Below are 15,092 nucleotides of genomic sequence, written 5' to 3'. Positions count from 1 at the left end.
ATTTTAATAGAATGCATATATCATTATTAAACATGGTTAAATAAATAGGTATTAGCACAGATATTAAAATGTTGTATATTTACTTAAATACTATTTTTTAGAAAATATATATTTCACATATTTTTTGATATATATTTTATTATATATCTATATTTCTTATGCAAGTTTATAATAGATTTAAAACATTAAAACATGATGAAATATGATCGATATATATATATATATGTTTGTAAGGAACTTTACTTTAAATGAACGATTTAACGAGGAATCATTTTAAGATACTATCGACAAGATTATTTTTATTGATAACAGACGTCTTTTTGCTTCTATTTCTGTGTTTTTACTGTAGCAAACATATTATTGAGAATAATCCCGTGTAGGAACTTTGATATAACATCAGTACTTGTGTTATTTATGTACTACTGTCTGATTTTAAACATAACGATGGCTCTTGTATATACTCTCGGGTATATACACATGTTGTAACTTTAACGAGCAAGCGATTTAACGATAAATTGAACTACATTTTTCAACTATAAATTGAACTACTGTTTGCTCTCATTTTAGTTTATTCTGTAAAATAATAATTAATAATGTTAATCATATAAAACATTTCATAATCGCGAGATTGATTATTAATACGTATTTATGAAATATATTGCACTGATTGTATGCACAATTAAATTTTCTTCTCAAAATTTGATTTATGAATAATTGCATATCATTTCTGCGCGAGTATTACGGTTGACATTTGTAATCTGCGAACTTATCAAAGTTAAGCTGGTTCGGTTTGTCGGCCATTGGAGGACGCCGAAATCCATCGGATTGATATTGTACACTGGCAAACGAGTAAAACGCGATAATTATTACAGGCGGCACCAATAGTTAACTCGAAGTTGTGGTATTGTTCGAACAATGATGTTACATGCAACCTATGTACATATGTATGCTATATGTATATATGTATGCTTATAGAGACGGTAGCTTATTGCAATAGCATTTATTGTGCGATTAAACCGATGTTCGGCCAAATGTATATAATGTTACTTAATAAAGGAATATAATGGTTATGAGATTCCAAAATACTTAAAAAACTTCTAGAGAAAATTAATGTAAAGAATTGATGACTTTGTCAAAATAGTTAATTTTTGAAAGACTAATTTAGTTAATTTTTAAAAAAACTAAGGATTAAACGATGCTGAAACTTTCGAGGAAAAACTTTTTCCTTTATTATTTAAAATTGTGATATTTTTCATAATATTGAAGAAGAATTCTTATAACAAAAGCGAATACAATCTACTCGTATATAAAAACACAATTTGCATTAGTTGTATATACTTTCATACATTGATAAATATATATAGGTATTAAAGAATACACGAAGCAACTCATATATCATTGTACATTAGCGGACGTAAAATGCGATAATTCTGAAAAGATTGAAGAGAATATCGTGACGATTAATTATCTAAATAAAAAATTTAATTATTATTTATGTCATGTATCTATGTTCAAAAGAATACACATAATCATATTATACATTAGCAAAGGTTTCTCTTGCCGACAAATTTGCATAAGACGTAAATGGAAGGCAGGAATATGAAAGATAGAAAAAAACGAGGATGCATTTTTCATATTCTCGACGTGATACAAGAGATAAAAGCAAGAGTAAAATAATTCTGCATGAATTTAAATAATGTGATAAGTAAACATATGATATAAAGATAGAGATATGAAGATTTACTACGAGAAAGATTATATACTCCATATTCTCTAAATCGTTATTTTATAAATAAAAAGAACTCTATCTGATAAGATTGATATCACTGTAAAACTTATTTATGAGAACATTTACGATTTACGAGAATACGAATAAATTTGTTTATTCTTTTTTACAAGCGAATAGATATTAATTAGAAAAATAACTTTCTTTCTCATTTTGATGTTGACATTAATCTATGTAACACTTGTCTCTATTAATACTTCAAATATTTCATTATGTGTGATCATTACGAATCTCAATATCTTTTTCCTTCTGCTTCCAGAAACAGCAATGTGTCAGGAGAGAAATCACCATTTGAAGGCTCTTGTTGTAGCGGGCAAGACGCTAGTACCGATAGCGACATTGAGGAAACTATTTCAAAGTATAGGGTAATCTTGCTGGGAGACTCTGGTGTGGGAAAGACGGCTTTGGTCTCGCAATTCATGACGAGTGAATACATAAATACGTATGATGCCAGTCTAGGTAAGTCTGTGCATCCTCGCACGTAAAACAATACCGCGATATCCTTCAACAAGAAACAAGGGGACTTAAGATTTTCCATTAAAAGGATAGATTGTCCTCTATCTGTGATATAGGATTTTGCAGCACGACGCTTGATGTAATTCACTTAAAGTGTGTCTCAAAAGGATGGTTATGCATTGGAATAATTTCAAGCAGTTCTTTCTCTTTTTAATAGACGTAATTGTTTATCGAAATTTTTAAATTCTCTCTCTTTAATTTTTTATTATTTACCAAAAAAGTAGGAAATTTAAAACATCCTATATATTTCTAAATAAATACACATCCAGAACAGATATATTGAAAAATTTCTCCTTTGTTAAGATAATAATGCCAGTTGATAAAGATAAGATTTTGTCCTCTCGAAGTTCATCGCCAATGTTCATTGTATTTTTATACTTCGTTTGCACGCAAATTTGTTGCGCGATAATAAAATAGAATCGATCAAATGGGACTTTTGCTATTTAATTAACCTTTTCTGATTTAATTAACTTTTAATTAAAACTAACGTGCTTAAAGACATATGGTGTAACCAATCTCTCGGTTTGCACGGGGCGCAGACACGCTACGCCCACTTCTCTGAAAAGCAAAGGTAGTTAATAATAACGCGGAGAGAAAAATTCACTTTACTCGTTTTGCACCACGCTGGATCGCGCGGCTTTGAAACTCGACAGGCACATTGCATGAAGAGGCCAATTCTGCATCCTCACGCAATTCCGGTCACAGCATGTTGCAGCACCAATAATTTCCAGTGTACGAAGCGGGGTTTTGCACACAAGCGCAATACTGCGCTTCGTATATTCATTCCCTTATGTGATTGCGAACGGTCATACACGTGCATAAACGCCACGTGTAAAAACGCGCGGTGCGCAATATCGAGAGTTCACGAGGATGCATCCCTCTCGCATGCAACTTTTCATCATGTTAATCCTGGTTATTCAAGAGCCTCGCATTACATGAGTCATTGTCGAACCTTTAGATAACTTTATTGGAGTGATTTTATTTCAAATTATTATTTTAATGTAATGTTTTTATGTTATTTAATTTGCAAGACCTCTTCGTTTTTATTGGATTTGTGTTTGATGAGAAGTCTTAGCGAAAATTATGAAATTATTTCTTTTATATTTTTATTTTATAATATTTTAAATATTTTGCTATATATAAAAGACAGATTAATATCTTTTTAATACATGTGAGAATATTTTGCAAAAAAATATATTAGGAGAAGAATAGTCTGTCATTAAAATTACAATTGTGAACAAGAAATATAAATCAAATAATATCATATTTTTCTATACTTTGATAATTTAATAAAATACATGTTTATTCCCTGCATTCGCCATTTCATATAAAGTGAATCTGTACAATCTCTTTTGCTGTAGCTCAAATGCAACTTGCATTCTTTCCTTGCGTGTTTATTTATCATCCACTCTATATACTTAAAATACTCCATATATTCTGTTACAAGTAAATTCAATTTATCGCTATCTGGAAATGTAAAAGTTTAAGGAGAAACAATCAATGATAGATTCGTTTTTCTCGGATAAAGAAGATGCTGGAAAATAAAGGAGAATATATCGTATCTGACTAAATAGATACGATAGATAGATTTTAAATTGTTTAACACAAGCGTTTCAAAATACCTTATACATTGATTCCGTATTTATATTTCGGGAGTAATGAGAAAATATGGATTCGTAAAAGTAAGTCATAGTTTCGGATCGCTAATGATGTTTAAACTTGTATGCGACAAATTGTAGAGTTTGCATAGCACATTAACTATACTAAACTAGTTTGACATTCCTCCTTAAAACTTTTGCTGCTTGTTCAAACTTTAATCAGTTCCATTAGGTCTCCTATGATGTAAGTTATTTGAATATTTTTAGTTAGATAATTATTTTATACGATAAAGTTTTACTTTAAGAAAGAGTTCAAGATCACTTCAGTTTTATTACAAATTGAGAAAGACGGACAAAATTTGATAGCAAATAATCTTTTTTTCTTTTTTTAGAATAATTTCTTTTTATTTAGTTCAAAAAGGAATTTTTATAAATTGTCTTAAATAGGTTTGCAAATTTTGAATAATAATATGTGAATAATAATAATATACAAAAATACATACAATTATTATGAATAATAATTGTATGTATTTTTGTACCTTTTTTAAATAAAAATATTACAGTAGAAAAAAATAAGCTCATAAATATTTCTACTCTAAATTTGTATTTATATGGTAATTTTTATGCAGTATTTTATTATGTTTTATTTCACACTCTTTTTTGTTCTATGAACATTTTTTTTCTTCAATTCCTTCTCTGAATTAAAATCGGCATTAAGATTAAAATAGTTTATATTTATCTCAGTGCAATTCATTTTTTTGCAGAGTTCTTGTGATCGATTTGCCATCATTATAAGTAATGAAATAGTTCACGAAATATAGTTCAACTCAATGGTTGATCCTTTATAGATAGCAATAAAATTATTTTACTGTCAAACTTGCAGAACATTTTCTATGAGAAATTAATGAATCGTGGGTTAAGATTATCACAAATTAAAAAATAATAATATATTTTCGAATGTGTCTATCAGTTTAATAAAATAGACTTTTCAAAAAGCAAGTTTGCTTATTTGTGTGACTTGAATGCATATTTATATATATGTATATATATATGTATGTATGTCATACAATCTTGATTATTAAGAGATTCCATCAATTAAAAATTTCAATTATTTATTAATTATTTAGAAGTGGACATCAGTTTATTATTATTAGAAATTATATAAGATATACGTATATTAAATGACTTAAAATTTACTAAATAACTTGGATAGAATATAAGAATAGTAATTGAATTTCATGTTAATTACTATTATTTGACTTGTAAACACATCTAATGATATCAAATTAGCTTATCATTAGCTCACAATTATTTACATTCTAAATGAGTACGTATACAGGGTGTCCCTGAGCATAAGCTCACGCACTTGTGAGGAGGTAGAGCGCAGTAAATTAAATAAAGAAATCCTTATTCCATGTAGCGATTTTTGTAATAATAATAGAAATATTAATTATTGAAAGTTCATCACAGTTCCTTTCAAGGTCAATTTTAAGATTGACAGAGGCACTTTCAGAAAAAACGTTTTATACAAAAGTTTCTTATTTTTTCACATACAATTCGAATCTGTAATAAAAAGTATCATGTTCCCCTAAAAAAATTCAACTTCCGATCCGGATAGCGTATTTCCGGTCGGAATCAAAAGTTGAAAATATCACCATTTGATAGAGCGTACCCGATTTACTTAAAAATTGTTCGCAATTTTTGACAAAAGCCATTTATTTTCATTTTAAAAGGGGTGTACGGGTGGTCTGGGACACCCTGTATATTTAGTGAATGATAATGTATAATGAATAATAATGTACTTTTAAATAGACATTTATGATAATATACTCTTAAATAAATATTATATAGTATAGAAAGATTGTAAGATGGAATGAAAACTTTTTTAATGTTTGATATATTCTTCTCTTACATGGCATGAATTACAAGTTAAACAATATTCAACAACATTTAGCACAGACTTTCATCTTTATATTGCAGATGATGAGTTCGGAGAGAAAACCGTTTCCATTTTGTTAGATGGCGAGGAATCGGAAATGATCTTTATCGATCATCCGCATGTTGAAATGAGCGTGAGTATTAAATTATTTTTAAAATTTATATAAGCAATAATCTTATTATTTATTATATTATATTATATTATGCGTATAAAGTTATATCTATGTATATATTTTTTTTATTTATTTATTTGTTATTTATTATTATATATACAAATTTCGTATATCTTTAGTCAATTAATATTTATATAAAGCCTGAGATAGACCTTTGTCTCTAATTCTAATGTATTTAGCAAACTCTATAAAACTTAGGAAAATTTTGCATAGCATTACAATTTCCTCAATCGTGGGCTTGGATAAACATTGACTGCCAGCATATTAAACTACCCCTTCGGTTTTAATATCTTAAAGTATCTTACGCATTATCTGCAAAGCAGAATCTTTCCATTAACTCAATATATTGTGCAGTGTTGTCGGAATGTATAATTTTGCTTATGAATAAAGGACTCGTGGTGATATTTAGAATTTTTTATCATACAATATATGACTGAGAATATCATCCAATAGATTCTTCTCGTTAAACATGATGAATTTTGCTGCATCTGTGTATTTTGCAATTCTTGTGTCACAGGCGGATTTTTCTGGAATTCATATTAACGCGACGCATTATAATTGCTATTTTATAATTAAAAAATATAATACAAAAGAGATAAAAGAAAGGGAAAGTGAATATGTGTACAGAATATATTATTCTTATCAATTATACTTGTATTTTCATTCTCTTTCTTTTTTCTTTATTATGTATTAAATTAATTTTTATTTGAAGATTTTCGATTTCAGTTTAAAATTTTATTACTTCATATTCTATTTATATTTTTCATTATAATTAAAGACACGATTATTTCTTTTATTCAGTCAAATTAAGGGATTAAGTAATATTTTTTTTGTTTTAGTTATATATTATGTACTTTGTCGGTGAGAGAATCAAAGTTATTGCCATTACCATTGTTGGTGAAAATTGTTCTTTATCCTATTTGTCTCTAGAATGTCTTAATTATTTCTATTTGTTATCGCGATGACGAGAGGATGACATTCTCAGATTATTTTACGTAATTGCTACGAAATTAGATAAAAGCAAACTCATTAAAATTGATAAGAGATCAAAGAATGGAATTAGAGAATAATAACATAAAATATAGTGATAGTCTTGAATCAAATTCAGAGAAATACGCAGAAGAAATTGCGAGAAATTTTTTGCAAAAGAGATGCATTTTATAATTTATTTTAAAGAATACCATTCCTTTCTTTGTAAATATAAAGTGATTTTTTAATATCAAATTTTTTTAAAGTTGAAACTTTTTAGAGAAAATAATTGTTCATGTATTTTTGTTGATTACCTCGTTTCTCTCTCTTTCTTTACGTCACAATAGCATATCAACAGATGTAATTTCTTAAAGCTAAATATAAACGCGCATTAATAATTTGTAATTTAATTGTAACAAACGAAATTAACTTTCTCTAAAAATTTGCTTTCATAAAATTGAATTTTGAACAAAATCCATCCTGAATTATACTTCGACATCCATATTAAATTGACTTCCTTAATCTGAATTATTCTCGGGATTTGTCGAGTTACCTATCCAAGTCCGCTCAGCGTGCGTTAATGCGAATTTCATGTACCAAGTCGTAAATCGACGAGGATTGTAACTTTAATATCGCAGTTGCAAAGTTCACTAAATTACTTGTATTTGTGCAATTTGGTTTTGCAAGAAGCGATATAGATACTATATTGACGCGATATAGATATTATAAATAACGACATTGATAAGAAAATCAAAGACAATTTCAAAGGCAATTTTTAACAATCACAATGTATAAAAAAAGCTATTATACGAATAATATAAATCATAATTGAAGTATTAGAAAGTTTTATATTGCTTTGTGTAATACGTAAAATTTGATTGATAAAAATGATCATTATTGTCATAAAAATCATTGAAACAGTCGTTAAAATATTTTTTCGCAAAGAGGTTATTATTTATGTAAGTTTTCAAACTAAACATTTCGTCGACGTCGAGTTTGTTTTCTCGTCTACAATATATTGCAACTTGTCGCATTATTACTTGATTAAGAAGTTTTGTTCGGTTGAAGTTTTAACTCAATCAAACTTTAAAATCTTCTGTCATGCATTTTTTCAATTTCTTCCGAAGATCTATTGAAGATGAATACATTATCAAACTTATAATGCTATTTGTCACTTATAATTGCAAATATATTTTGAATTATATTATGTGGATTAATAATCTATTATTTTAACTTATGACTTTAACAGCTAATTTGATTAAATTTTTTTTTAAATAACATAAAAAATAAGAGAAAGAGATAGCATCACAAATAAAATTATTTATAATTTTATAAAAGAAGACATTCACATAATATTTATAGATGTAAGCGTTTAAGGTCATTTAATCTCATTTTATGTGATGAATGTCAGAATAAAAAAATTTTTTAAAAATCTCTTAGGTCGAAAACTCCTTGTCGACATACGAGCCACATGCTTGCATCGTGGTTTATTCAATCGTTTCACGTACGAGCTTTCAAGTGGCTGAAGAGATACTAAATTATCTGTGGCAAGAACATTACACTCAGGAACATACAGTCATCGTTGTTGGCAACAAATCCGACCTCGCGAGAAGTCGGATAATTTCGGCAAATGGTAAAAAAAATACTGCGAATAAAATTTGTAGACAATGCTTTTACTTCATTTCTGTGCTTTTATTTTATTTGCTTGTTGTATATAATTTTTAATTTAAGAAATGGAAAATTTAATTTGCAGTAAATAATTTTAATATGAGTTACATGCAAAAAAAGAGTATTTAAAATTTATAATTATAAATAATTGTGTATGTTGGTTATATATTCTCTCTTATTAGATTTATCCACTCTTTAGATTTTACATAAGTAATTTAAAATCGACCGAATATAATCGAATTTTATCGATATTTTGCGTGGAATTTCAATTAATTTGAAATTGCAATTTGTTAAAGACGGGAAGCAGTTGGCCACATCGCGCGAGTGCAAATTCATTGAAACATCTAGCGGGCTCAAGCATAATGTGGACGAGCTTCTGGTCGGCGTTCTGAAGCAAATCCGCCTTAGAGAGACCCGTGAAAAGAAACTTCGACGTCAGGGCAGCAAAAGCAAGCTATTGTCGAGGCTACACAATAGCAAAACCGTTCTAAATCTGAATCTTGCTAGGGAAATTCTCAACAAGATGTGCTTAAACGATAGTAAGAGCAAGAGCTGTGAGAATTTACACGTGCTGTGAAATATTGCGACAAGATATAGAGAAGGGAAAGCAGGAATGACAAGAAAGGATCCCTTTTACGATCGAGGAATGTTTCTCGAGTAAAAACACGAACGGTAATTGAGATCGAGGAGGTAAACGCGACGCTTCTCTGCGAGGGTGTTGTACATTGACATTTTCATTTTTTCTTATCTTCGCGGATATTATGAGGTTTATGCCACTCCAACTCGGACAAAACTTTGCCAGTTAGAAGATCGTAACGATTTTACGGCTTGCGCACTGATTATGTGTCCTGGTAAGAAGTCGCTGTTATGATCCATAGGTCGTACACGTTCTATTCAGATCTTTGTTCTTGCGCGTTCCCGCAATAGATCTTTGACATTATCCGATGTATCTCTATCGTACACCTGCAGAGTAATTCGCATTGATATCAAACACATGCAAAACTTTGTTTTATATATCATTAATTTCTTTTCAATTTTTTGCGAATTGGGTATTAAAATGAAATAAACGACGAAGAGATACAGGCGAAGAAATTATCCTATGAAATATTCTTATTATTTTTTGGACTTTCTAATATGAAAAAGATTAAAACTATACTAAACATATTAAAACATATTAATAATGCTAAAGTTTTCTGTAACTATATACATCAAAAAATATTATTTTTTTAATAATAAAATTACGATTACTTTAACTATTGTCAGCTCACAAAAATTTTAATTTTATAATAAATAAATTTCATAAAGTATAATAATATTATTTTTATACGTTGATAAACGACTACAAAATAAGGCCCGTTGATAATAGGATTAATTTTTTTATTATTTAATATTATTTTTCGCAATAGATGAGTCTTCTCGTGATGGGTTTAATAAATTACGAATTAAAATATACGTATATATTACTAAGCCTTGTAAAACACACTCAAGCAATGTATCCCTTGGGAACGTGCCTCGACAGGAAAAAGGTCACAGATGGATATACCTGATTAAAGGATTAAGTGGGTTCTCAACCTTCGACGTCTCGTTTTCTCGTCTTGCACGTGCTCATATAGTGGAGAGTATGAGACTAACAGGTAAGAGTGGATTGAGCACGAAGTGGATACCGAGTCCCAATATACGTTATCGTGATTACAGAAATAAGATCCATAACATGCATGTATGTGCGTATGAGTTGTGTGCGTATGCGCGCGCGCGAATTAGAAATTATAATATAAGAAAACAATCTTATTACAAAACAATCTTAGACAGGATCAGGTTCCGTTCGAGCGCGAGATAAATGACAGCGCAGGTACAAAATGACGCGCTATCCCTGCAATGCAGCGATTTGATTATTTATTAGAACCTAATCAATGTGCGTTCGATCTTATATACGATTGGGATCGGCGCTCCAATATAATTGCATCTTGTGAATAAAGCTGCTTTTGAACGACGCGATTGCTGGCCAAATATCCCTCGATATCTCAAAACAAGGTTTTAGCTAAAAAACGAGACTGGTGAGATTGTAAGGGGAAAAAAAGTTAATGCTCCGCACAAAATTGTGAACGTTATTCTATAAAAAAAAGGTTAATTGATTTTAAATCAGATATTAGCGTGAATCTTTGAATTATCATAGTATAATTTGTCATAATTTAATTTTGTTATCGCGAAATGTGTGTGTGCATCTCATTCTATAAATGCAAAATAATTGTAGAAAAATTATATGCAATAATTGTGGGTGTACACGCAGTTGGAATATATGATATTTAAAGAATTAATCAATATAAAAGTTCATCAAATTGAATAATACGCATTTTAATTTGGCAAATATATGCATCACAATAATAACGATGATCACGATACAATTTTTTCAAGATATTTATATAATATGTATATTGGTTCGTTGAATATTAGAGATCGTGAAAATAAAAATATAGATTAAATAAGTAAGAAATTAGAGTTTAAATAATAATAAATGATATTTGCAACTATATTTCATTAGATAACTGAATCTTTAAATATTTAATCGAAAATATCATTTATTATTATTTGTACATAAATGCCTGAATATTAATTCAAAATGCAGTAAACATTACGACAGAATTATATTCCAACTATAATTATAAATAAATCAAAATATATATAATTACATTACATTAACGTTTCGTAAAAAGAAAAATAGACCTTCGCAAAATACTATTGTCCATCATAATCGATTATGAAATTAAATCTTATTGATGGCAACATTAGGCGATCATACGATATAATAGTTGTTCTAAGTCATGTATATGTATATCATTTTATTACGCGGGACGCAGGATTCGTCCGATCGCGACGCTGGTCGTCTTTTTATTTTATAAAACATAAATCTATCGTAATATTCGTAATACTTATATAATGACACATCTCATATAGAATAAAGTAATATTATTGGTAGAATAATGTTAAAGGTCAGGTCTGACATTTTTGCTGCATTTTTTAATTTCCGCAATTATCTAAATTTTCATTTCCTGTCTACATCGGTATATTTATAGCCACGATGGCCTAACCTAGATATGAACAGTTAATCGGAATTACTTAACTAAAGTTGTAAAACACTGGAATAAACTAAAGTGCTGCCTGTATTTTATCATTGCACACTAACATTGCAATTAATATTAATCGCTATAATTTTCCATTATTAGCAGTAAATAAAAATAATGCCACGTTTGCAGATATTTATAAGTTATTAAGAAAAGTGTGCGCCTCTAAATTGTTCTTTTCAATGTTTTTTACGTATGCAATTTTTTTATTTGTATTTGAAAATAATAGAAAAGAAAATTGATATTGTTTTTTACTGTGCAATTCTTTTACTCGTGTTTCAAAATAACAGAAGAGAATTGATATTGTTTTTCTATGTTATCACTCGAATTATTCTAGTATTAATTAAAAATTTTAATTTTGACGGATATATATGAATGAATGTAAATGCATTCTTGTCAATTACTAAAAAATGTGTATATTTTTTCTTTCTTTTATCTTTGTATTCATTCAATACCATTCGATGTTAACCCTAAATTTATCTATTTCTATTGTAATCAAATTAAAGACAAGTCTCCATCGTCGTTAAAATTTCGAATTAATCGATTCTATAGATGAGTACTAAAGTATAACATGTTTAAGACTTTCTTCTACAAGAATCGCTCATAAGACTGTATTCCTAATTCTAATCGCTTGCAAATTTCCAGTTCAATTACAAGCTACGTATATATTTGCATATTGGCGTGCAAAATAAATTTAGCTTGTTATTCTATCAGAGAGCATGCTAAAAGTCGTTTTTTGACTGCACTAAACATTATGCAAGTTTATCTATCGAATTTCTCTACATAGATGTAAAGATTTGCAGATTTGAAACGTTTCGCGTTATCAGAGTGATGTCGACCTATCGATGAGACATTGCTTCTTATTTTCCTCTCGAAATGAAGTATTCCAACTCATAATTTATATTATTCGTCACGCTCGTTGACGAAAAATAATGCGTTCAAGTAGACGCGGCCTAAAGTCGTATAAAAGTGAAGTAGGAGACCGAGATGTCTCTGAGCATATACCTAATCATATACGTACAGGGTGTTTCGTCAACATACAGCTCAATACGACGGATTGCCTGCTCATAGGAGCGCAAGTCCGGTAATGTAGGGATAGGTAATACAGATCACTTGCGTACATTTTCGATGAAGTATACTAGCTGTCACGCTATCAATGCGTAATAAGCTGTTAGAAGAAAAAATTAAATTGTACAGAATAGTGACAGCTAGTATACTTCGTCGAAAATGTACGCGAGTGATCTGTATTACCTATCCCTGCATTACCGGACTTGCGCTCCTATGAGCAGGCAACCCGTCGTATTGAGCTGTATGTTGACGAAACACCCTGTACATACATATAGACATTCCGGTTATCATATGTGCGCATATATTATTTTAAGACAAGCGTAATGTATTTACGATTATATCGCGATAATGCGGTGCGTATGGAAGAGTCATGCTGTAAAATGGTGCTATACATATCGTTCTACCTGGCTACTCTTATCAAGAGCCACCTTCCATTTTTTTGAACATATATGAAAGTAGTTATAGATTGATATACGGATGTTATAACGAGAAATGGAACTGCGTGTGTTTTCGGCTTCAAGTTTAGATGTTATTCTGTCTGTTATATGTTTTGTCGTATTTCTTTTCGTGGATTACTATAGTCCTAAGATCGATGCGTGTTGACTGAATATGTGTTTGAATATGAAAGCATAAACGAAGAACGCGAATAGTTATTGCTTTGCATGAATAATGCGTTCTACAAATTGTGCAAAAATATAATATGGTAATTTCACATTACTTTATTTATGTAAACAATCAATCTTTAAATTGAAACAAAAAATCTTTAAATTAAATGTTATTTTAAATCTTTTGTCTTCTATTTATAATATAAAATATAATTTTATCTCTCTTTCATTTATTAAAATTTTTTTTTATAAACTAATTTTATACAAATGTTTTTATTTTTTTCCGCTAAAATATATGAGGCTTGCTTTAGGCGATTTTATAGGAATTTTTATTAAGACACGGATTCATGCGTTAGTTTTTGAGAACGTATTATTCACGCGAATAGAAAATTATCTATATAGTACAGTATTGTATCGTACATTAAGAGAGGAAAACTCGATTGGAAGCGAATACATACGTTGATATAAAGCGAAAGTCGGTTTCCAATTTCCGGTGGAATTTAAAACAGTGTGTGTAATCTCGCAAGATATAACAGTCTCTTCCGAAGAGAGAGCTATAAGAGTAACAAATCAATGTAAATCAATAATATCGAAAAGCACAGGTATCATTCATTACTTTACGAAATTAAAACTAATAAGCATACCTCAGCGACAAAAATATCTCCGCCACAAAGCTCGTCTATTTTTATAAAATTATGTATAAATATACATACTCGCGTTCTCTTTATTGTAATCTAATATTCACGTGTTGAAGTGCGATTTTTACTCTATAAAAATATTTCTATATTAAGGACATTTTCAAATATGTGCATGGGGAAATTATTACATTTCTGTAACTCACGTGGATATATACAAATATCTTTTAACTTTTAAAAACACAATTTAAATGATAATTTATAATTTTAACAAATGTCACAAAGTCTTTTAATTATTTGTGGCTTTTGTTCTTTCTTTATATAAATGCAAAAATGATTTATTTATAATAAAAAAAATACACAGTTTTATGAAAACCATACATTATTAATATATTTTCTCTTGTTTTAATTATTTCATAATTGTATGTATAAGAGACTTAAAAAATATTTGTCTATTATATTATGATGTTTTATGCGAACCCTTGCACGTCTATACGACAATCAAATTTTTTTATTGTTTGCGCTATATACTATGTTACTATGTGTTTCTCTGTAATTGAATATAAATGTTCAAAATAAAAGCAACATGCGAAAAATAATATATCTATTTTTTTAAAACGATAAGTTCTGTGTTAAAAATTTTAAATATAACATATTACCAAAAAATAAATTTTATTTTTGGCATATGTTTTTTACATATGTTTTTTATATATTGCTTCACTAGATACTGCCCTCTGCTATATTGATCCACATATGTACTGTTTTGTAACTGTCACGAAACCGGTAGAACAGGTTTCTGTTAAAATGACTGAGTATCCATCGACAGTTCAATCCTGAATAATAAAAGAAATCATTTAAATGCACAAATCGATTATTTCTGTGTATAATGTGCATAGATTCATTTCTCTAAGGACACATTATCATTTTATTCTTTATTATAAATAAAAATTGCGCTTCAGGAGATACTCTCTCGTTGTAGTATATTGATCCATAGCTTGTGTATTGTACTGTCACAAA

General features: G+C 29.0%; 1 protein-coding gene across 3 annotated transcripts in view; it reads left to right on the top strand.

Annotated features, from left to right (window-relative positions):
* The window catches only part of LOC145976196 (uncharacterized), a 37,382-nt gene extending 27,379 nt beyond the window's left edge, over window positions 1-10,003 (top strand). For 2 of the 3 annotated variants that reach the window (XM_083107227.1, XM_083107228.1), the window contains exons 5-8: window positions 2,046-2,245; window positions 5,860-5,972; window positions 8,421-8,613; window positions 8,945-10,003. In XM_083107227.1, the coding sequence (XP_082963353.1) occupies window positions 2,046-2,245; window positions 5,860-5,972; window positions 8,421-8,613; window positions 8,945-9,225 (787 nt within the window). In that variant the 3' untranslated portion in view covers window positions 9,226-10,003. The remainder of the gene's footprint in view (window positions 1-2,045; window positions 2,246-5,859; window positions 5,973-8,420; window positions 8,614-8,944) is intronic. The other variant, XM_083107229.1, reaches the window with a different exon arrangement.
* The last annotated feature ends 5,089 nt before the right edge of the window (window positions 10,004-15,092 follow it).

The sequence above is a fragment of the Camponotus vicinus genome, unplaced genomic scaffold (genome assembly GCF_025532165.1).
Source record: "Camponotus vicinus isolate PSW18456_S1 unplaced genomic scaffold, iyCamVici1.0 SCAF_8, whole genome shotgun sequence".
In the NCBI taxonomy this organism is placed as follows: Eukaryota; Metazoa; Arthropoda; class Insecta; order Hymenoptera; family Formicidae; genus Camponotus; species Camponotus vicinus.
Note: the sequence above shows the minus strand (reverse complement) of the source record. Positions and strands in the feature narration are given on the sequence as shown.